The 25,746-nt window shown below is 37.5% G+C and overlaps 1 protein-coding gene across 1 annotated transcript in view; it reads right to left on the bottom strand.

The window, feature by feature from the left end:
- Positions 1-21,241, bottom strand: part of LOC109838622 (coiled-coil domain-containing protein SCD2-like) — a 29,475-nt gene extending 8,234 nt beyond the window's left edge. Inside the window, exons 1-10 of the mRNA XM_020407051.1 lie at positions 21,129-21,241; positions 8,345-8,504; positions 7,533-7,608; positions 7,076-7,117; positions 6,937-6,999; positions 4,804-4,853; positions 4,700-4,727; positions 2,441-2,515; positions 2,216-2,326; positions 2,057-2,117 (exon numbers count right to left, since the gene is read on the bottom strand). Coding sequence (XP_020262640.1) covers positions 2,057-2,117; positions 2,216-2,326; positions 2,441-2,515; positions 4,700-4,727; positions 4,804-4,853; positions 6,937-6,999; positions 7,076-7,117; positions 7,533-7,608; positions 8,345-8,454 — 616 coding nt within the window. The 5' untranslated portion in view covers positions 8,455-8,504; positions 21,129-21,241. The remainder of the gene's footprint in view (positions 1-2,056; positions 2,118-2,215; positions 2,327-2,440; positions 2,516-4,699; positions 4,728-4,803; positions 4,854-6,936; positions 7,000-7,075; positions 7,118-7,532; positions 7,609-8,344; positions 8,505-21,128) is intronic.

Here is a 25,746-nt window from a genome sequence, read left to right as displayed (position 1 = left end):
TTAAAAAATATTTGTCATGGTTTAAGGTTCAAATTCTCAATTAGAGGTCCCTAACCATGAATCTGAGTCACTTGTTACTTTTGCTATTCATTTTAGGACGACTTGATGCATGTGCAAGAAAACGTAATACTATCTAATTTTTGGGGTTTTATGCATTCTAATTTTTTGGTTTTATGCATTTTTAATAATGTACACCAATTTGCTAGGATTGCATCTTTATAAGTTTGAGACTTCAGAATTGTCTCTACAGAAATGCAAAACTTTACTGTAGATTCTTTTGTACCTATATACATTCAAGATCAATCCAAGTATCTTTCATCATTTGAATACTTTCTTTTATGCTATATTTGGGAGTTCGCTTAGAGAAGGGAAGAAAAGGTAAGATAAGGAAGGTAAGGAAGAGTAGGGAAAATATAATATCTTGTTTGAGAGTTTTGTAAGGGGAATGGAAGTGAACTTAAATTATGTTGTTTGGGAGTTCTAATTATGGGAAGGGAGGCGAAGTAAATGAATTTTAGCTATTAATTCATTATGACTGAGGGTTAAGATGTCTCTTTCATTATCAAAGTTTACTTTTCTTCCCTTCCCTTGCTTTACCACCCAATTTGGAGGGGAACAAAATTGATCCTTTTTTCCTCACCCGTTCTAAAAAAACTCCCAAACAAAGTAACTCTCTTTTTTCCTTCCCCTACCCCCCATTACCCTCCATCCAAACATAGTGTCAATGAAATCCTTCACATCCGGTGAGTTCCTTTTACATGATAGTTTAGTGGCTTTTTTTTTTTTGCTGATGTGTCCCAAGCTCAGGAAACTCTCGAAAACTTAGCTATAGTTTGCATATACTTGCATAGATAGTCTTATTCCAACAAGTTGATGGATTACATGAATAGAAATCTGAAAAAAATAGGGGCATAACTCAAAATTTAATTCATAAATCGTTAGAACAAGTGCACAATAAAGCAAAAATAATTGCTAATAACAAGTACGTGAATAAACGACAAGCAATCGCAAACACAGATAGTCTTATTCCGCCTCTATAGTAGACAATGCAATAATTAATAGGTTGTAGCATTGACCTTCAGCAAGTAGAATCTCCCGAAATATATTTCGCAGACATCTTTGCGCACAAAACAAATCACAACCGAAACTCTGATACTAGTTTGTTAGAACAAGAGCACACTAAAACGGATATAATAGCAAAGAACAAGCACGAGAATAAGAGACGAGCAATCGCAAATACAGAGATTTACGTGGTTCACTCAATTTGGGCTATGTCTACGGCAGAGGCATCAGAGAAATACCACTATCAAAAGAGAAAGAAGTACAAGAACAAGACAATAGCCTAAACCCTCAGTCTCTGCTTTTTAGACCCTCCTATTCTCTTAATACATCCCTAATCTAAACTCTTTATTTTAATATATATAGGAGACCACAATACATTAGGAAAGAAGTATCCAAATTTGATATAAGTTGGAAAGTAAAAGAAAAAACGAACGGCCGAGATTAATCAGCAAAACTGCAATCAGCGTCATAACCATCGATGGTCAAACACAACCATGAATGATCTCCTATAGTCTAACGATGGTTCTCTATAGTCCATCGATGGTTCAAACTCCTGTTGTTTTTCTCCAATTGTTCACCATAAACCATCGATGGTCGAAGTGACCATCGATGGTGTCCTCTTGACCATCAATGATCCATTGGATGAATTGAACAATTTCTACATAAATGGATAGTCTTATTGAACAATTTCTACATAATTTTTTGAGTTTTGAGGCACAATTTCTACATAAATGGACGAAAAAGATAACGCATGAAAAAAACCATTCCTTAACAAACCCAAAAAATTATTTTGGATAGAAGACAAGTGGTTATCACAATAATTGTCTCTTCTTGAGTCTGATATGGGATTTAGATCTTGATTTTACAATCCTCCACTTAGCAATACACATGGATCATGGATGGAACAGTTCAAAGAATTTAAGAAAGGCAATGCATTCAAAAGGCACTTTATTAATTATATCACAGGAAATGAATTTAAAATTCAGATGCTTACCATGCTGAAGAGCTAAACCCCAGTAGCGAGCTAGCCAGCACCTCTTAAGAACGACCTCCTCCTACAAAATTGGCATGCACATGGGATCTTATCTTTTCTAAGTAGAGGATCAAACTTATAAATTATCTCCAGAATACTAAATAGTGATGAAACTGCTACCATCTCTTCTTGAGTCAAGATTAATATTTGCGTCAAGGAGCGAAGAGCCTTCACCTCAGATTCAGCTTCTCCAAGTTGTCTGATGGCAGTCACAACCTCGTCCTTGGCAGACTATTTGACATACAAAACCCAATGGATATTCATTACATTAACAAGCAAGAGTGACTAGAACGCAATTCCGTAACATAGAAATTAACATAAATGATCAAGTAAATTGATTAGTACTTCCACATGTAGTCGAAGACCCTCAATTTCCTCATCCATTCCACCTCTAGTTTGTTCAGCAGCCTTAACAGCAGCCTAAATCATTACATATTTCATTCCTATTAGTCTGCATAAACATTGATTGTCAAGAGCATTTGAAAACAAATATGTCTCATAAGTAGTTAAATACGTCTATGGAACTGGCATAAAGTGATAGCAGGCACTAGAATGCTACTGCTTGGCTCTAGTAAATGCACGTTTAACTCATACAAATCCTTTGCTTAACCAATTTCTCAGAGACATATTTAGGGAATGTGATTTCCCTCACTTCTTAGTTTATAGTGTGCCATAGATGTGAATAAAGATTCTGCAAATAAATCTGATATCTAAACAATATCTCAACTCCTTCCAAGCCTAGGGAATTTTGCATTACATTAGTCCACATTTTTAGGGTGAGCTATCTATGCTCATTAGTACCTTGCATTAGGAACATGTTACAAGCTTTTAGAACGCTGATATCAATTTTGCAACAAGTTGTGGAATCTTAGTAACTACCTATCTGCAGTTTTTTTCAATCTGAAAAACTGTGGTCCATGAAAGAAAAAGAATGGGTGATGACAATGACCAAATGATGAACCAAACTGCCACAGTAATCACAGCTACTATCGTGGGAAAAAGACTCAATACCCAAAAGAAAACATATTTTACTTACTTCAATATAGATCTTAAATACACAAAAAGAATGGGAAGAAATAATCTAGAACTAAGAGCCTTCAGATAGTTCACCTAGATCATGATTTATTCCTTAAAACGACGAGGTTCAGAAGTAATGCATACTACTTCTGGTCAAAGATAAACTTTCCCATGCACAAATTGGGCAAGCTACATATGGCAAGTCAAACTTGCCAAGACCTGCAGCCTCAAAAAATATGAAGGGGAAAATCCTTTATACATGTAGCATACCAACACCAAGACACAAGACAGAAGTGGTGGGCTAGTGACTACATAGACTTCTTGTTCAGGGATGAATCCATTGCCGACTTTTGTTCTAGTCCCAACACATACACCTCATACTAGCCTACATTCTTAAGACTATGGTTTTAATCATCTAACAGGCCTCAAGTTATCCTTATTGGCATCTACAATGGTCAGGGAGATCTACAAATGCACCACAATTAAAATGGAGCTCCAGAGTTCCAAAAGTTTCAGGTCTGATCCTCAAGAAATACTTAACTAGTGCAGAGAACATAACGGGGTGCAAAGACTGCCAGATTTAGCTGCTGGCAGATCCTTTTGCTGTTCCGAGTGATGTACAGGCCAAGCTAAAACTCCAATTTCTTCCAAGACATGCACACAAGCAAGGCAAGATTTATGTGCTAAAACATTTAGCTTTAGAGCCTATGCTCCACGAACATAGTGAAGTCAAAGCCACGTTGCAACATGTTCATTTAAGTAGAATGAAATGCTGCTGTCCTAACTCCATCGAATATTGGAGGAGTACTTTGTGAAAAGAATTATGTTCTACAAGGTTAAATATGTTCGTATTATCACTAATAACTAAATAAGTGCATGAAACAATGTTGAATGAGAAATTGCTTAGACTGATTCAATGAACAACTGAAGCATATACTGAAGCAGTGAAGCTGAATCTAAAACAAAAGCTAACAGGTGGCCTTTCATGTCAATGGTAAAAAAAAGTGCACCACATTTTCCCAACTCGAGGTGGTTCGTTATCATAATAACTTGCACATAGAAACATCTGTTCTTGCTTTGGGATCATTTTGTGTGCAACCTTACTTTAAAATAGGCTTCAGCCTTTTATTCAATATATAGTCAATGCGAGAAAAAAAACACGAATGGCCAATTTCACACAGTCCAGAAAGTTGATTTCCACCTTAAAGAAATAGCCAAAACTTAAGCAAACCTACGTCAAGGGGATGGAAGCCACTACAAAAGTATTCACCCGGATAATTTTGAGGCTCCCATCACTCATATAGCCTTTAATAGTGGAGGGGAAAAAGTAAAGAGAATTGTATCTAGATAGTAACAAATGAGGGTGAGAAACCAAAATAAAGTGTTGCAATATCAGTTACTTGAATAGATTCACATGTATGTAATAAGTATTCCATGAGTACCAGGAGAGAGATGTATTTATCTTGTATTTTTTAATTCAAGTGTAATAGCAGAGCTAAAAATATTAAGGACTTAGCTGTATTGAACATAGACTTAGCTCCATTTACTAATCTTCATAGTCCAGACAAACTCATGCCGCACAATTACCTCTCTTTGACGGAGTGTTGCCTCCTTCCTGCAAAGGTCATCTGAAATATCACAATGGAAGTATGTACTAATTAGGATTGACAAGTAAACGTTACGGCAATGACCTGCTCAAAAGCCGGGCTTCCAAAGATACACCTTCTCCAAGAGCAGCAACCTGCGATATGTTTACTGGGTGATTTTTCGTGCAACGAACACAATTATTAGACGTATTCCAAATAGTTAGCCTTGATATTTAAAAAGTTTTCAAGATTATAATTTTCTGTACAGTAAGAATTTCTCTCTTCATGCATTATATTATTTCTAAATATACGTTAGTTCTTGCTCTTAACCCTTGTGATATTGCCTCAATTGCAACAAAAACCACATCAACGCCTTTATCCCAAAATTTTGGTGTCAGCTGCATGAATCTGATTATTCCACTCAGTTCTTTTAACGCTTTCTCCACCGGTAAGCTGATTACTTTCTCCACTACTAAGTTGATTATTATCATATCCTTCTTAACAATTTCTAACCAACTTCTTTCAGGCCTACCTATGGTCTTTTCTTCCTTTCTGATAATCTCTCTCCTATCTTTTCTCCTAATTGATACATTTAATGGTCTTTGTAGCATATGTCCAAATCATCCCTCTCTCATTTTATTGTCTATAGGAGCAACCTCTAACTTCCAAACGAATGCGCTCTCTAATTGATACGATTTATTGGTCTTTGTAGCATATGGCCAAATCATCACTAACAAACCCCCCTCCTCTCTCTCTCTCTCATTTTATTGTCTATAGGAGCAACCTCTAACTTCCAACGAATGCACTCTCCCTTATCTTTAAGTGATAAAACATATTCTTTATTCAGGAAAAAGTAACCCTATTGGTTAATTTTGCATGCAATTAAGTTTTTCTTTTCAAAAGCAATAATGCACAAGGGTGTTTTTCAATGGGAAAATGTAACATGAAGGAATCGCCCATGAGACCTGAAGTTGAGAAAGCCAGGAATAATATTGCTAGCATTCAACATACTAACATCTTATAAAAATTATTTGACGGAGACCATGCACCACATGAGAAGCAAATTTCTTGACTGCCAAATGAGGGATCACTTTAACACAAAGTAAGCTTATTTTGTGTTCATGTACATTTTCCAGCCACATACCAACAATGCAACGTACTAATTATACTGATATGATATCAGCTGCTATTCTTACGTTGTGCATGCATGAAATTGATGTTGAAGATTCAGTAACACCACTTAACATGGCATGCATTAGAGATATGCATGGAATCAGTTTACTCTAAACCAATTGAAATAACAACATGATAAGACATGCTGAATAATGGGAAAGAATGTCCACTGACAAGACAGGACCAATCGTTAATCATCATGGAGCTAGATCAGATCACATTCTAGATCAACTCATACACCATAGCAATACACCTGTTAAAATGAAAAATATTCTAATAACAAAAAGATATAGTAGGGGATAATAAACTGAAACCAGTAAATACTAAATAATGCATCAGAAGTCAAGGTACTGCATAAAGTTTACTTGGAGCATCAATTTGCTCACGATGCACTCACACAAAGGTCAACACAAACATCTCCGTTTATCAATCCATGTAGCTAGTCACACAGACAAAAAGAACATAATGTAAAATTCATAAAGATTATTTAGTCTCTAGATGAATCTGAGATTCAGTAATAAATCGTTTCAAATGCAATGAAACTTTAAGTATTATCAAATAGATGTAATAGAGAGAAAAAATGCTTGTCAACTTCTAAATTGGAAGTATAATTGTATGATATTCATATTGATTTTTAAATGATAAACTCCACTTTACTTTTTAAGCATTCTAACTGGAATGAGATTAGAGTATGATTTAGGAAATTATTATATGTAATTCCTTTTCGAAACGTTGACATTGAGAGTTAAAACAGATTACTTGAATCAGTTGAATGTAATATCCTTTCATTCGGAGTAAACAGCCCTTTATTGATTTTAAATATCATTAAATTGGAAAAACCGCTATTCGAATTGCATAATCCAATTGGATCTCAAATCCATATCCAGCCAGATTGCCGAATTCAGCAATGAACTGTAAGATCCCAACAAAATCTTTGAAAAACTTTCAACTGATTAGAAACATAATAAAAGGAAGTGCTTGCTTAGTAGAGAAGTGGCTATATATAGAAATTGATCAGATTGTTGGAAATAACATATGTAGCTAAATATGGGAATAAAAAGCAACCTGATTCTCAAGCTCCCTAGCCCTGGCTTCTGCTTCTTCACATCTATCTTCAGCAAGCTTTAACTGGATAAAATAATTTGAACAGAATTATTATCCTTATGAAAATGCTTATGAACCGATCTTCGGAAGTGTAACACACCTTTTCAAGAATATTGTCATTCTCTTCTTGTAGCATATCAATCTGCAGGAAAACCGCCATTAGCCCTCAAAAATCTCCAGAGACTTCATTTACAATTTGTGTGCACAACTCATAATCTCTTAATCTTCTAAGAAAAACTTATCTCACTGATCATAGCTAATAATACTTTTACAGTTTTACCTAACCAAATTAACCCTGTTAGGTTTCGGCATAATAATGCATGTAACCAAACATACACCCCAGACATGCGGGTTAATGAAGGTGAAAACTGAAACTAAATAGGCCACCTATAAATTTTTAAAGTAGGCTTGCCAAGGCCACCTATAAATTTTTAAAGTAGGCTTGCCAAGGCCACCTATAAATTTTTAAAGTAGGCTTGCCAAGGCAGTCTTTTCTTTCTTTCCCAAGAGAATGCCAATTACTGTCATCAATTAAAAACATAAATGAGGGTACACACCTCATCTTGAAGTTCAGAAGTCTCACGATTGTTTCCTGTATCTCTTAAGTTGAGATGCCTGAAATCTGCTGAAAATCTGTTTAAAAAGTTGAATAGTTAACAGAAATAGATAGCAATAACTGCACAAACTCTAGCTAAAAAGATTAGTCTGTTATCCACTTATCCTGAATATTGGTTGACTGACCCTATATTACAGGTATACATAACATGTAGCAGACTACAGAAACCAAGAAAAAAAGTTACTATCCAACTTTATCACATAGTAGAAAGAACTGCGTCAGACGGCTTTAATTCAGGCCACTAGCAATAAAGAGAGATAATAAAAGGTCTATTTGTATGAACTGCTATTGAGAAGATACTAGTTCTTACATTTACACCCTCCCCTCTCCTCTCTCCCCTATCCCCCCCAGTTATCCATCTATCTAGCTATATGCATGCACGCCCGTCTCCAAGCGCACGCACGCATGCGGACACAACTGCGCATGCACACACACACACACGCACGCACGCGCACATACACTCTTACTCCACACATGTTTTGTATGATCTCCATGGTGCACATGTTTTGTATGATCTCCATGGTGAGACATGTTTCGTGTAAAGATTACAGTGTGCAGATAATAACCCAGTACCTTTAGAAGTGAAAATGAAAAACTGTTGAGGAGGTAGCTGGTGCTTTTTCCTTACAGGTTCGAGTGCTCTGTCATTAGCTTCGTTATTTCTACTTAATTTATAGAGAATTAGTTGAAAATCTTGGTTAGTTGCTACGTTTAACTTAACTAATTTGTCTATGGGCCAAAACAATCATTTACCTCTTCTCCCTATGCCTACAATTAGAAGCGTCTTTTCCAGGAACAGTAAAGGTCCTTGATGCTGGACTTGGGGAAACCATAGGCATCGAATGAGCTGAAATTGTTGGCATTCCAATTGGCACAGCATGAGTTGATGAAGTATGCTCTTCAAATCTTCCACCTACAAATGGAATTACTATAAGATTAGGTTATGAAAATTATTGATATAAAAGAAAAATTCTAGAATCATAGAAATCATGGTTCAACGATCCAAAAGATAGCAAGCACTTTAAATTATATAAGTTTTTTTTTTCCTTTTCAGGGAACCAGCCCACTTACATTACTACCCTTAATTACTTAAGTTTCAAAAAACCATCACTATCTACCATTCAATTAACATAGAACCACTCATGCGCTTTTCCATCTAAAAAATTATGCTTTGGCAGTTTTACCCCTAGGTTTAATAATTTGTTGAACTTTGGGAATCAAAGTTAAATTTTATGAACTTTGAATATCAACGTTACATTTTTTTTCAAACTTTGTATACCAAAATTAAATTTCATTGAAATTTAGGGTATCAAGATTATATTTTGTTGAACTTTGGGATAAATTGTTGAGCTTTGAGGTGTTTTGGCAAAAAAAGAAATTCATGATATCAAAGTGGAAAATGAAGTAGACTGGGTTATTTTTGGGCAAAGAAAATTTTTATTGTATTAAAACTAAAATGGAAAATAATTTGGGGTATTTAACTTTAATACTCAAAGTTCAACAAAATTAAACCTATGTAGGGATAGTCGTTAAACTATAATTTTTTGGATGGAAAATTGGTTGGAAAAGTGCGTAGGCGGTTCCATGTTGACAAACTGGTAGATAGGCATGATTTTCTAAATTTTCTCAAAAAGGGTATGTTTTTCTGAAAATTGAGTAATTAAGGGTAGTAACGTGAAATAAGGCCTAACTTAAGGGCGGTTCTTATCTGTGGTTAGGTATGATCGAATGCCGAACAATCTAACAACTTGAAGGGATTGAACAAGTTCAAGTAGTTTTGGTATGCAACTACAAGACTCTACAGATAGCATATTCCTCTAGGAAGCCATTTCAAATAAATCCTAATAATCTAACGTGTAATTTAAATGAAACAAAATTGCAAAGTTCAACAATCTTAAAATATTAAGTTGTGGTGAGAGTGGGTTATATTTTTCTATTTTATGTCCTTTTATGGGCTGAAATCTAGAATGATTTTTTATGGTAAGAGTTGAGGATTATATTTTTATATTCTAAGTACTTTTTTATGAGCCGAAACCTAGAATCATGTAGTTGTGTATTGAGATAATGTAAAATTATTTGTACTTAATTGCAAAGTTATCTTTGTATATATATAGGACCTTTTGTAACTTCGGTAATATACAACAAAGATATTATAACTTCAATTGGTATCAGAGCTTTCCGCCGTCGCCCTAGATCCACACAAAAAAAAGGAAATTTTCGTCGCCTCCCTCACTACAACCCAACACACGACGGCACTGCTCCGACCTAGATCTCTATTTGCTCTTCGGCTAACATCGCTTCGGGTTCATCTTCTTCAAGTTCTTCATTTGGGCCAATGGCTTCGGATTCTTCTTCTTAGATTTCTCCATATGCTTCAATTATTTCGCATCAATATCATCGCTACATCACACTTAAACTTACTCCCGATAACTATCTCTATTCGCATGCTCTTATTCATCCCTACCTTTTAAGCACTCGTCTTCTAGGGTTATGTTGAAGGAACTATTGTTTGTCCTTCGCCTGTTATCGTTTCGGATGAAAAATCTACTGTCAATCCAGATTTTATTGCATGGAAAGAAATGGATGATCATGTTAAAATTATTATTCTTAGCTCCATCTCTAAAGAATGTTACCTGTTATTATTGGAAAAAATACATTGGCTGCGATTTGGGATGCTCTAGCCACTGCGCATGCAAACCCCTCTCATGCTCGTGCTTTACAAATTCATGAGGATTTACTTGAATGTTATTAGAAAGATTCCTCAACCTCGGTTTATTTGGCAAAGCTGAAAACCCTAACAGACAATAAAGCCGCGACAGGTCGTCCCGTATCATATGAGGATTTTATGACCTATGTTTTACGGGGACTTCGTCCGGAATATCAACATCTTGCAACCACTACCCGTGATCTGAAGGAAAAAAATGAGTTTTGAGGACTTGCAATCTATGCTCCAAAATTAGGAGTACATCTACTGCGATAACTGTGAAACTGCGACCTCCCCACTTGCCCTTTACTCGGCCACCGGATCCGAAAAACCACCGGTGCACAACGGCAACCCTTCCTTAGTCGCGGTACTGCCGGCCTACTTAGGGTGGACCCAACGTAGCTTGCTCATTTGCAAGCAATCGGGTTCAGTCCCTCCCTGAGTTCCGCAGCCCCTTTTCGCTTCTTTTTTCCTCCATGCAACGGCAGATCGGCCACCATCTTAACTATCGTACTGCAAGCCCTACTCTTGGGTCTGTCATCTTCTAGGGTTTCACAGAACTTTGGATATAATCAGTTTGGTAATCGGGGCAATCGCGACAACAATCACGATTGCAATAATCGTCGGGGTGGACGTGGTCGTGTACGTAATAATAATTATGGTGGCGGCTACAATAACAATTTTAGTGGTAGTGGTGCTCCTCAGTACTATCAGCGTGGCATCATTGGTGCTTCACCAACAGCTCATCTCTCGGATGCTCGTTCCAAATCCTTCCAACAATCCAATGCATCCCTCTGGTTTTCGGATACGGGAGCTACGAACCATGTGATCCCAGACATTGCAGGTCTTGATCACTCCGAGGCCTACCACTGTTCTGACACACTTCATATTGATAGTGGTAGAGGACTTTCAATTGCTAATGTTGGTTCAAAAACTTTTTTCACCAAAAACAACACTTTTTATATGCATAATATCTTGCATGTTCCCTCTATTTCTAAAGTCGTACTTGGTGTTCGTCAATTCTCTACTGATAACAATGTTTTCTTTGAGTTTCACCCTGATTATTTTCTTATGAAGGATCGAGTTACCAAACAGCTCCTCCTTACTAGCCCCAGTGAGAATGGACTTTACTCACTTCGTCTCCTTCCTTTTCGCTCACTTCTTCTCATGGTCTTCTCGGTGGAGCGCACATCTCCTGTAGTGTAGCATCGTCGGTTGGGTCATCTCTATGGTTAATTGTTTCATGTCATGGTAAATAAAAGGCACTCTTGTGCTCGTTCAAGTCTTTAGATTTGTTTTCTTCTGATTGTCAGCTTGGCAAGTCATCAAAATTCTCTCTTCATTTGTCATCATTTTAGAGTCATTCAGTATTTGGATTTGATTTTTAGTGATGTTTGGGGACCTACTCCCACTTTGTCGGCAGACGGTCATAATTATTTTGCTATCTTTATGGATCATTATTCAAAGTATATTTGGTTTTATCCTTTGATGCAAAAATCTGATGTATTTCTTATATTTCCCAAATTCATTACTATGGTTGAACGACAATTTGGAACTAAACTTAAATCCATACAAACAGATTACTGAGGTGAATATCGGAAGTTAACTGAGTATTTTTTAAAATTAGGTATTATTCATCGTTTGTCTTGTCCTCATACCTCTGAACAAAATGGGACTGTTGAACGTCGTCGTCGTCATCGTCATATTGTTAAAACAAGGCTATCTCTTTTAGCTCATTCAGGTATTCCTCACATATTTTAGCACTTAGCATTTGATACAACGGTTTATCTAATTAATTGTATGCATTCTTGAGTGTCCAAATCTCAATCGCCGTTTGAGTGTCTTTTTCACCAACCACTTGATTATCTTTTTCGTAAGGTTTTTGGGTGTCTGTGTTTTCCCTATCTCCGATCATATAATAGTCATAAAATTGATTTTAGGTCTACTCTGTGTGTCTTTCTTGGCTACAGCCCTGCTCATCATGGTTATCATTGTCTTGACTGTGCCGCTAATCACATGTATATTGCACGACATGTACGCTTCGATGAAACCACTTTCACGTTTCGTTCTTCTTCTCCACTGCCCCCAATCTCACCTACCAACATACTCCTGAGTATCCGTCCGTCCTTTATTCCCCTGTCAGGTCTTGCTCCACCCGATCCTCCCAGCTCTCCTCCAGCCGCTTGCTAGTTCGAGCCCTTCTCCACTGATCTGGCCGAGAATCCCTCGGTTGATCCGATGGCCTCACTCAGCTCTCCGACATCATCTTCATCTCGTGTTGTCCCCTGCGTCATCACAGTTGGACTCCTCCACCTCTGTTCCTCCTGATCCTTCTCCACCTTCTGCCTGAACCCACCCCATGACTCTTCGTTCTGATCCTAAGCCCAAGGTGTTGTTTTCTCCCTCTGCATCTCTTACCATTGTTCCCTCTACCACCTCTGATGTTGAACCAACGTCCTTTACTATTGCCAATAAAAGTATTCAGTGGCGTCAGGCTATAGCTGACGAGTATCACGCCCTTCTTCGGAATGGTACTTGTCCCTAGTTCCATTTACGGATTCTATGAATGTTGTTGGTTGCAGGTGGGTGTACAAGATTAAACAGAAGGCTAATGGATCCATTGTGCGCCATAAAGCGCGACTCATTGTGAAGAGCTTTCACCAACAACCAGGATTGGATTATGAGGAGATCTTTAGTCCGGTTGTCAAACCAATCACTATCCAGACAGTGATTTCTTTGGCTATTTATCAGGGGTGGTCTTTACGCTAACTTGATGTGCATAATGTTTTTCTCCATGGAGCCCTTACTGTGACCGTCCACATGTCTCAACCTCCAAGTTTTGTAGATCCATCCTGATCTTATCATGTTTGCTTGCTCCATCGATCTATTTATAGACTCAAGCAGGCTCCTCGAGCCCGGTTCCATCGTCTATCTCAGGCACTTCTCTCTCAATGGTTCACATGCTCCAAGACTGACTCTTCCTTATTCATTTATACTCACGGTACGTCTAAACTATTTATTTTGGTTTATGTCGACGATATCATCATTACAAGGAACAGTTCCGATCACATCTCTCGGGTCATTTGTGCCCTCTTGTTTGATTTTTCGCTCAAGGATTTGAGTCTGTTACACTATTTTCTCGGTATTGAGGTGGTACCGCATGCTTTCAGGTTATTTCTCTCTCAACAGAAGTACATTCGTGATCTCCTATAGCGTTCTGGTCTCTCAACTCCAAGCCTATGTCCACGCCGCTGCCTACATACGTCTCACTGACGAAGACCATGGGATCTTTATTCTCTGACCCTACCAAATATCGACAGATTATTGGTGCTCTCCAATACGTTACGCTTACGCGACCTGACTTAGCCTTTGTGGTTAATAAGGTTTGTCAGTTCATGCATCAGCCTACCGACAACCACTTGTTAGCGGTCAAGCGAATTCTTCGGTACCTATGGGGCACTACTTCTCATGGTCTCTATATCCATCGTGACTCCTCTATTTCTCTTGAGGCTTTCTGTGACTCAGATTGGGCAGGGTGTCCGGATGACCGTAGGTTTACCGGTGATTTTGCGATTTTTCTTGGGACCAACCTAATCTCCTGGACTTCTCGGAAGGAACGTATTATCTCTCACTCCTCGACTGAGTCCAAATACAAAGCTCTTGCTGATACAGCTGCCAAGCTCACATGGCTACAGTCTCTTTTCCGAGAACTTGGTTTTCCACTACGCTCCTCCCCGACACTTTGGTGTGACAACCTTGGCGCTACATATTTGTCTGCCAATCCGGTATTTCATGCTCGTACCAAACACGTTGAGATTGATTTTCACTTTGTTCGGAAGAAGGTAGCGCGTCGCGATCTACAGGTCTAATTTATCTCTGTTGGAGTTGTAACTTAAACTTGGATTTGTAGAGGAAAAGAGGAAAACTTTAGTCCCATATTGGAAAAGAGATGGGAAGATAGGCTCTTTATAAGCCTTCCCTTTCTCTCCTATGCCTAGAAGAAAACAAAGGTTATGCTCCACACCACACATGCGCGCGCCGGCCGGGCCAGGCTCGGGCTCGGGTTCGGGTCGGGTCGGGTGGCGCGCGCCCACGACCTGCGGACACGAATGCAGCTCCGGATTAATAGGCCATTAATCTGCTACATTTTTATTTTTATTTTTGCTAATTAAAAACCATGATTAACATTTATAACATGATTAAAAACGTGATTCATTTTTGTAACAGAAATATTTTGTAACGGTAAAATTTTATTAGTGTGATTAAAAACGTGATATATTTTGTGAATTTATTATGTAACGGAAATGTTTTGATTTTATAACGACTAAGTTTTATTAACGTGATTAAAAACGTATTAACTGCGGGTTTATGTATAACGGCTGTTTAACGTGATTAAAAACGTATTAACTGCGGGTTTATGTATAACGGCTGTTTAACCCTATAAAAGGACCAAAACTCGAATAGTTTTACACAGTGAAAAAAAAACAACAGATCTCTTTTCAAATAATTTTCTGCTTCCGCTGGTTTCCTGAAAGTTGAGAAGAATTCGCAAAACCTTCTTGAAGCTCGTGCCGACGAGAAGGAGGTCGCCTGACCGAGGGTCGTTATATATCCAGGAACTTTTGCCGCATAGCCCTATACGAGAGGGGGCAATTAGATTCTTGGGACAGTGCTTGCACGTCTCGACCATCAGGCCGTATTTCTAACATTTATTTACTTTCATTTGAATTTCATTTCTAAGCTATAACAGTTATCTGTTTTTATCTAATTTCAATTAATAGTTTAAAACATAATTCGTGTTAATCTTTGTCTAAACAGCTTATATTTCCAACAATCCAAGAATCTAATTTTGTTGTTTAGAATAGTATCATGATTAGCATTCTGCTTTTTATGTTAATGTTGTCTGCAATTCTTAAAAACGAAATGTTACACTGCATGATAATTCTGTTAAATGAATGTTTTATATATTTCTGTTGCATTATAATAACAAAACTATTCATTCAATATCAGATTATGGCTACAAGTGAAATTATGTCTGCTAAACCAGAGAAGTTTGATGGGAATAATTTCCGTCGTTGGCAAAACCAAATGAGATTTTAGTTAACAACTCTACATCTAATAACAGTCATAGAACCAGATAACTCATCTTCATCTAGACCAGTTACTAGGCAATCTTCCTCATCTTCCTCCACAGATTTCATTCCTATCCCAAGAACACCTCAAGAAATAGAGTATCATTGTCTACACAGAATCTTAGGAGCTTTATCTGATAGGTTATATGATATATATTATACTATCACTAATGCTAAAGTTCTGTGGGAAACCCTAGAGAAAAAGTATGGTTTAGATGATATGGGAATTAAAAGATTTAAAGCTTCTGATTTTAACAAATTTAAAATGGTAGATTCTAAACCAATGAATGAGCAAATTCATGAATTTGAAAAATGGTAGATTCTAAACCAATGAATGAGCAAATTCATGAATTTGAACATATAGTTCACCAACTAAAAGTAAATGGATCTATCCTAGATGAAACGTTTCAAATAGCCTGTCTTATAGACAAACTTCCCGAGTCATGGTCAGACTTTGCCAAAAATCTTAACCATACCCAAGGAGATCTTACACTAGAGCAAGTGTTAAATTCCATTAGAATTGAAGAGCAACATAGACTCAGGGAGAAAAATGTGACAAAATCCGAACCCAAAGAACCCAAAGTAAATAATGTTGAAACCAAACCCTTTCCTCAACACAAGAAACGTCCCTTCCACCAAAATCAAAATAAAATATTTAAGAAGAAATCCTTTCATCAAAATGAGCCTGTTTCGTTTGTGGACGAACCAACCACCTTGCTAAGGACTGCTTTTACAAGAAGACAGAACCACCTAAGCCTAGGAAGGGAGGACCTCCACCTAATAAGTCACAAGTAAATATGGTGACTTCCAGTCCAGCTGAGACTGCTTTCAGGTCTGTTCTCTTCACTCCTAAAGTAAACATGACCTTTCAAGCAAATAATTGGTGGATTGACACTGGAGCTAATATTCACGTTTGCTCTAATCAATCTTTGTTTTCCACCTATCAGGTCTTAAGTAGAGGAACTGTGACAATGAGAAATAATAATATGGCTCTTGTATCTGGAATAGGTCGGATCAACCTAAAGCTGACTTCTGATAAGACTTTGATCCTGCAGGGTGTCCATCATGTACGAGACATTAGGAGAAACTTAATTAGCGGATCTTTGTTAGTGCAACAAGGCTATAAGCTTGTTTTTGAATCAAATAAAGTTGTAATAACTAAGGGGTTGAATTTCATTGGAAAAGGTTTTTTATGTGATGGTCTTTTTAAATTGAATGTTAAGAATTCTACTCTTGCATTTCCAATAGCTTTGAATATTGAACCTTCCATCACTTGGCATCAAAGATTAGGACATGTGAATTATAATTCAATTAAAAGATTGATGCATCTCAATATAATTCCAAAGCTTAATATAAAAGATGATGAAAAATGTGAAATATGTGTAGAAGCCAAACTTCCTAAGAAACCATTTAAAACTATTGATAGAGATTCTGAGATATTAGAACTCATCCATAGTGATGTTTGTGATTCAGGAAGAACAACTAGAGGGGGTAACAAATATTTTGTAACTTTTATAGACGATTGCTCTAAATATTGTTACCTCTACTTAATTAAGACCAAAGATGAAGTCATAAACAAATTCAAAATATATAAAGCAGAAGTTGAAAATCAGTTGGATAGGAAAATTAAAATACTAAGCTCAGATAGAGGTGGTGAGTACACTTCTAATGAATTAAAATAATTCTGTGAAGAGAATGGAATTATTCATGAAATAACTGCTCCATATACACCTCAATCTAATGGAGTAGCTGAGAGAAAGAATAGAACACTAATGGACATGATAAACTCAATGTTAATTAATTCTGGTGTGCCAGAAAATTTATGGGGAAAAGCTCACATGACTGCATGTCATATACTAAATAGAATTCCATTCAAGAAATCTGATAAAACCCCTTACACAATTTGGAAGAATAGAAACCCTAATTTGGATCACCTGAAAGTGTGGGGGTGCTTAGCAAAAGTTAAAATACCTGAAAATAAGAAAAAGAAAATTGGACCTAAAACTGTAGATGGAATTTTTATTGGCTATGCTTCTGATAGTAATGCAAATAGATTTTTAATAATCAACTCTGACATTAATGAGATAGCCAACAACACCATAATTGAAGCTAGGGATGCACATTACTTTGAAAATATTTTTCCTTACAAGACCAGAGTAAACAACACAGGCCCTAGCTCTAGTAATTCAGATCCTAGTTCTAATCAAGGTGAAACTAGTTCTAAACAAATTAGACCACTAGAAAGTCCAGAGGAACCTAGGAGAAGTAAAAAAACTAGAATAGAAAAGACCCATAAAGATTTCTATGCACTACTTGTAGAAGATTCTCCAATTACATTTGAAGATGCAATGAAATCAGCAGATGCTCCATTTTGGAAGGAAGCTATAAATAATGAGATACAATCTATAGTTCAAAATCATACTTGGGAACTAACTGATCTTCCTTCAGGCTGTAAAAATATACGATGTAAATGGGTATTTAAGAAGAAACTCAGACCAGATGGAACAATAGATAAATATAAGGCCAGATTAGTAGCTAAAGGATATACCCAAAAATCTGGTATTGATTATTTTGATGTCTATTCTCCAGTAGCTAGGATTACTACCATTAGAGTCCTCATAGCTCTAGCATCCATTCACAAATTAATAATACATCAAATGGATGTTAAAACTGCATTTTTAAATGGAGACTTAGATGAAGAAATTTATATGGATCAACCTGAGGGATTTATAGCTTCTGGACAAGAAAAGAAAGTATGCAAGCTTATTAGATCACTATATGGTCTCAAACAAGCCCCAAAACAATGGCATATGAAATTTGATGAAATTATACTATCTTATGGATTTGTAATTAATCAAACAGATGAGTGTGTATATCATAAAATAGATAAAAACAACAAAATTGTGATATTATGCCTATATGTTGATGACATTCTTATTTTTGGTTCTGACATACAAATCATAAATGATATCAAACACTTTTTATCACAAAATTTTGACATGAAAGATTTAGGTCAAGCTGACCTAATTCTTAATACTAAAATCATGAAAAATGAGAATGGATATGTGCTATCACAATCACACTACATAGAGAAAATCCTTAAGAATTTTTATGATCCAAACTGTCAACCTGTTTCCACTCCATATGATCCTAATGTACATCTAAAGAAAAATACAGGTCATCCTCAATTACAAAGAGAATATGCACAAATAATTGGATCACTAGGATTCCTAACAAGCTACACCAGACCTGACATTGCTTATGCAGTAAATAGACTTAGTAGATATACATCAAATCCTGATAAGAGTCACTGGGATGCTTTAGAAAGAATTTTGAGATACCTAAAAGGAACCATAAATTATGGTTTACACTATAAAGGTTATTCAGATGCAAATTGGATTAGTGACTTAGTAGATGTAAAATCCACCACAGGATTTGTGTTCCTTTTAGGAGGAGGAGCTGTGTCCTGGAAATCTACTAAACAAACTGTAATGGCTAGAAGCACAATGGAATCAGAAATGATAGCTCTTGATACTACTAGTATAGAAGCTGAATGGTTGAAAGATTTACTAACTGAAATTCCACTAATGCAAAAACCATTACCAGTCATTTCTATTCATTGTGATTGCAGGTCAGCGATTGACAAATGTCATCAAGAGAATGCAAATGTGAAGATGAATCGACACTTGAAAGTGCGACACAAATCCTTGAGATATAAGATGAAAAATCATATAATAACCTTAGACTTTGTAAGATCAGAGAAAAATCTTGCAGATCACTTAACTAAAGGCTTATCTAGGGCAGTGGTCCTAGAATCATTGAGGGGGATGGGGTTAAGCCCATAAGAAAAATCACTGTAGTGGCAACCCAACCTCGCAGAGGTTCAATGGGTAGAAACAAACTGAATGAGTGATTAATTGTGAGGAGCACTGAATTTATTTGCTCCCATCCCTAGGGTGATCAGTGCTCATAAAAAGCAAGTGATAGGTTGAGTCTAACTCTTAATGAATCCAAGACCCATGAGGCAGGATGCTTACTTGCTCGCATCCTTATTAGGATTCACCTATATGTATAGTTGTGAGGCCGCGACTATGGGATCAGGGCTGCTCCCTAATAACACACATGAAAGATACCTGCACAAGGCCGATAATAGCGCAACTCGTTTAGAATTCTTTAAAACTGTACTGTGTGCTTTCTGTATAAATCCGATAAATGGGACTGGTTCAAGGCGAAGTCCACCAAGCTCTCACGGATCTATACAATTGTCACTAAGTGAAGGTTCAAACCGAAAGGTACCTCCACCTATTACATAGTATAAGGGAACCAACAATCTTATTTATTTGTTTTTATTTTACTTTTATTTCTGAATTATTTTAAGTTTTAAGTTATGTGGGGGATTGTTGGAGTTGTAACTTAAAACTTGGGTTTGTAGAGGAAAAGAGAAAAACTTTAGTCCCATATTGAAAAAGAGATGGGAAGATAGGCTCTTTATAAGCCTTCCCTTTCTCTCCTATGTCTAGAAGAAAACAAATGTTATGCTCCACACCACACACGCGCGCGCTGGCCGGGCCGGGCTAGGGCTCGGGTTCGGGTCGAGTCGGGTGGCGCGCGCCCACGACCTACGGACACGAATGCAGCTCCGGATTAATGGGCCCTTAATCTGCTATATTTTTATTTTTATTTTTGCTAATTTAAAACCATGATTAACATTTATAACATGATTAAAAACGTGATTCATTTTTGTAACAGAAATATTTTGTAACGGTAAAAATTTATTAGTGTGATTAAAAACGTGATAAATATTTTGTGAATTTATTATGTAACGGAAATGTTTTGATTTTATAACGACTAAGTTTTATTAACGTGATTAAAAACGTATTAACTGCGGGTTTATGTATAACGGCTGTTTAATAACGACTAAGTTTTATTAACGTGATTAAAAACGTATTAACTGCGGGTTTATGTATAACGGCTGTTTAATCCTATAAAAGGACCAAAACCCGAATAGTTTTACAGTGAAAAAAAACAACAGATCTCTTTTCAAATAATTTTCTGCTTCCGCTGGTTTCCTGAAAGTTGAGGAGAATTCGCAAAACCTTCTTGAAGCTCGTGCCGACGAGAAGGAGGTCGCCTGACCGAGGGTCGTTGTATATCCAGGAACTTTTGCCGCGTAGCCCTGTACGAGAGGGGGCAATTAGATTCTTGGGACAGTGCTTGCACGTCTCGACCATCAGGCCGTATTTCTAACATTTATTTACTTTCATTTGAATTTCATTTCTGAGCTATAACAGTTATCTGTTTTTATCTAATTTCAATTAACAGTTTAAAACTTAATTCGTGTTAATCTTTGTCTAAACAGCTTATATTTCCAACAATCTCTACTCATGATCAGCTTGCTGACATTCTCACCAAGCCGCTTCCGACTCCGCACTTTGATTCTCTACGGTCCAAGCTACAAGTTGTTCCTCGCCTTTCGCTTGTGGGGGAGTATTGAGATTAATGTAAAACTATATGTACTTAATTGCAAAGTTACCTTTGTATATATATAGGACCTTTTGTAACTTCGGTGATATACAACAGAGAGATTATAACTTCAATTCTGTGTCTAACTCTAAAGTTGTGATGAGAGTTAAAATTATATTTTTATATTCTGACAAAAGAAGAAGAAGCAAGAGAACGAAAGAAAGAAAGAAGAACTCACCGTGGCCATTGCTCCTCGAAGGCAACGGCAGAGCACCATAACGCGAACCTCCACTGCGGTGAGGTTACCCCACCTCTCCTCGTCGTCTCCCAGCGCCCGGAGACCGCCGCCATTACTTGCGCGCGAGCGAGCGCGGCAGCCCGGCGGCGCGCATTCTGCGCTCTCTTTGATGGCGGAGCCCTCGCCGCCCACCGACGACCCGAGCGGCGGTGCATCGCTGGAGACAAACTTTCCCCTAAAAGGGTAAAAGCCACAGGTTTGATGATGGAAGCAAAAAAAAAAGAGAAGCTTGTTGAGGAAGAGTGAAGGGGTATGGGGGGCCCAGGGGTCGGCGTTCGCAACGGAGGCGAGCCGAAGTTGGGAGCAATCGAGTGGAGTTTTTAGGGGCGGTGGCCGTGGGGGCAGTCGGGTCTCGTGCCGCTCTGCTCGTGGTCCGTCATGAAGGACCACGGCTTTGGACCAACGACGAAACGATGACGTGGCAATGTTGTGTTGGAAATATTGGTGGGTGAGGGTTCAGGAACGGGTGCTTCTCTATTTGGCACGAGAGAGATTATTAGTGTTTGGATATGGGTGAGAAAAGAACTGCAGGCGGGAGAATCAACTTTAATTTGTCGAGTTATCTATGAAAATTTAGTTTAGTTTAGTACGGCCCAGACCAATGTGACTAGCAGGGCCCAATGGGGTGTAAATGGCCCATCTGCGAACGCGGAATAAAAAAAAGGGAAAAATCTCTTTTAACCCAAAGTTTTACCCCTAATTATTTAAAAACTCATCCACTTTACTAAATACCAATAGACCCACTGTATCTCATCTCACTTATTTTTAAACCCAACATGTATAATACACCCATTTTTTGTACTGTATTTACCCAACTGACTAAAAATTCCTAAACTACCACATCCCCAAATATAACTCATCCCCTTTCCTCTCTAATACTTGAAAGCCCCTAGATCATCGATTTGGAGCGACGACGGCAGCTGCACGGGTTGTAGAGAAGGCGACGACGGCTGACGGCGGTGAGCGACGACGGACGGAGGCTGCACGGGTCTGAAAGCGGAGGACATTTGGAGCGACGACGGACGGCGGCTGCACGGGTCTGAAAGCGGGTAACACACGAATCTTCCCCTTTTCCTCTCTAATACTTGAAATTAAGCCCCTAGATCATCGATTTTCATCGCAAGTTCCTCGTATCACTAAGTGATTTTATTTTTCGATTGAGGTTGTAGAGAAGGCGACGGAGAGAGTTAGGGCTTGGATTAATCGGTGTTGTCTGTAGCGAGAGATATTGGAGTTGGGAGAGATTGAAAGGTTTTCCTTGCAAGTGTGATTAACCTCTTTTTTTAAATTAATTTATGAAAATGTATGATTTCTTGACCTAATTATGTTGATATTTGGTATAATTTAGGTCATCGTGGGACTGTGGATTGTTTCGTACATTGGAAGTTCGTTTTGTATCTTCACTCTTATTTACATCGGTGAGTTCTAATAATTTATCCATTGTTTGGCTGACCTAATTAAAGTTCCAAAAGAAGAACATTTTCTTTTGATCGAAATTAAGCCCCTTGTTGTAGTTTTGATCACATGCAACTTGCACGTATAAATTGTTGAAAGGGCCCGAAAGATAAGAATGTACTTATATCACAGTAATCTCTCGAACATCTAAGGTTTAACACCTATGATAGCTTGGTGTTGAAATCATTATTTATAAAAGGATTCCAACCTGCCGCTGGGATATTCATAATTATATTGTATTTTTTGAAATATTTGTCAATAGGTTGTCAAAGATGTCAAGCAGAAGTAAATCGAGGGATTCTTCCCAATCGACGTCTAAGGCTACTAAGTAAGTAAATTTTAATTTATATGAAATTATTGTTATGTTAATAATTTCTTATGTTTTTACTTGTAAATGAAATTGAATCTGAAGATTTGGATCTCTAGATCCCTAGATACGTCTGATACATACGAATGATAAATAAGAGCATCAGGAGAAAACTTTAACATAACTAGTGTTCTGCTACAATAGTTGACAGCTTATAGCTTTCTTGTATAATTGATACTGTAGACTTCAATTCTCAGCAAATTTGTCATTCTTGCTTGGGTTAATTTGTTGTTTCATTACCTTTTCATGCTAAATATACCCTATAATACCAATTTCCAGTTAAGTCTGACCATGCATTACCTTCTTCTTTTCTTAATGCAGTTCTTAATGCTTTATCACTTTGCTTTACAATCTATTAATTTTTGCATTTATAAGGGCTATTTGTTTTGATTGATATATTCTTCTTTTTGTAGGAAAAATGTTGCAGAGTTAAGATTACCTTCAAATATTGGCGTATATCGTGATTTGGTGAATAATCGTCTAAGGCCTTTGCTAAATAATAATCATTATGAAGCCCTCCATCAAACCCCTTTTTCCATTTCATTCATATACCGGCTATACCTAATGAACAAGTTGCAGTTGATTGCTTGCTTCATGCATTTAATCCAGAGCATAGCTCATTCAGGATTGGGGGAAATGATATTGTGTTCAGTGTTCTAGATGTGCATGAAATAACCGGGTTGCCGAAGACTGGAAATAGGGTTGTAATGGATGGTCGAGCGCCTAATACTATATATACTGCACATGTGTATTGTAAAAAGACCCAAACAGAGAAGGAGGAGGAGAAGAAGGCCAGTAAGAGGAAGAAGAGGAAAGTCAACAAGAAGGATGAAAATAAAGATAAGAAGAAAGTGTGGGCCACACGCAAAAGGATGGCGGATTTGATTGTGGAGTTGGCAGACTCCGACCACATAGCATGTGTGAAATTACTTGTGGCTTTTATTATTGGATTTGTATTATGCCCTCAGCCCTCTAACTCATGTCCATTATGGGCATTTAGATATGCGGATAATTTACTTGCTCTTCGTTCTTATAATTGGGCTGGTGTTGTGTTTGATCTACTACATAAGGAGATGAGTAAGGCAAAGTTGTCCATCACAAAGAGAGCCGTAGGAGAGAGGTCATGAGCCGGATACATGGGCGAGTTTGCCTCAGTATTGGTGGTGAGTTTTAATAAAATTATATAATTTTATTTGCATATGTTCTACTAGTTGTAACTAAATTTGTTTTTTTTTAGGTTTGGTTTTTATGAACTAGTGGGGGAGCTCAAGTGTGAAATAAAAGAGGATTTCTTGCATCCCATTTTTATTGAGAGGAAGTCTCGATCATTACGGCGAAAAGCAATGATGAGGATAATTGAAAACCCAAAGTGTATTAGGAATTTCACTAGTCAACCCACCATATCATCCATTCCTAGTGCATCACGTCATCAACCGGTATGTACACTTCATATTCTCCATTGTTGTCTTGTTGCTATCAATTTATTATATCTTTCTCGAATGCTAACCCGTTCATTGGTTGTATTTGTAGGCGATGACATTACTTCAAGTACGTGAGTTGCTTGCCAAAAATAGAGAGGAGTATGACGAGCTTATTGAGTTAGAGAAAAAGTTGATTAGCGGCGGTAATTGTGGCAATGAATCTGAAGATGAAACTGAAGGGGAAGAACAAGAACAAGATGATGGGGAGGACGAGGAGGATGGTGATGATCCAAGTGATGGGGAGGATGGTGATGATCCAAATGATGAGGAGGATGGTGGTGATACAAATGATGGGGAGGATGATGATGACAGTGATACTAATGTTGGGGGGAAAGTTGTTGAGGATGATGAGGATAATACAGGGGAACAAGGAGAACAAAGTCATGAAGAGATGGGTAAAGATGAAGAAAGGAGTGGGAAAAAAAGTGGTGGCTCTAAATACAAGAGGAAGGAAAAACAACCAGAGATGATTGCGGAAGAGCTCATTGAAGATGATGACTTCTTACCTATATCTTTTTCAAGGACATCAGCAAGGGACATCAAAGATAGGACCCCATCAATTAAACGGGTCGTTAGAGATAGGAAACATGTACCCGCACGTGCAAGACGTTCACCTTATACACAGTTGCGAGGCCGAGGCCGTCATGAGAAGAAGAAGGAGATAATTAATGTTTCTCAATTGCAAACGCCGGGGTGTGATGAAAAGAATGAAGTGATTAATGTTTCCCAGTTGCAAACGCCGGAGAAGAGAAGGAATGTCAATAGCGGGACTGATTTTATCCCTAAGAAATGCGATTACCCGGCGAAGGGAAAGTTAAATGAAAGTGAGAGGAAAGTCCTTGATGAGTTTTGCAAGAAGAGAATGAACAGGTATAATTTATCCCACACATGCGATTTTGCTTTATAAATTTCGTTTTATGTTGCGCTTCCTTTCATATTACATTTATTTAACTTGTGTATGTTTCATTTGTCATAGAGATGAATTTGTTTGGCAATCTGTTACCCGGTTAGATGTATATCATCTTCTTATTGGAAGCGCAATTTTCGATAGTGTAAGTTCCCAAGTTAACAATGTTTAATAGTTTTGTGTGTATTTTCATATTTTAGTTGTGATCATTCTATTATGAATAATTTTCAGTTAGTCGATGGTATGATAGAGAGATTTAAGATGAAGATTGAAACGGACGCATGTTCTAAACACGTACACATCACAGGATCATTCTTTGCCGTGAGTATTAGGAAAATTTACTATCAT

Source organism: Asparagus officinalis, chromosome 4 (genome assembly GCF_001876935.1).
Source record: "Asparagus officinalis chromosome 4, Aspof.V1, whole genome shotgun sequence".
Taxonomy (NCBI): domain Eukaryota; kingdom Viridiplantae; phylum Streptophyta; class Magnoliopsida; order Asparagales; family Asparagaceae; genus Asparagus; species Asparagus officinalis.
Note: the sequence above shows the minus strand (reverse complement) of the source record. Positions and strands in the feature narration are given on the sequence as shown.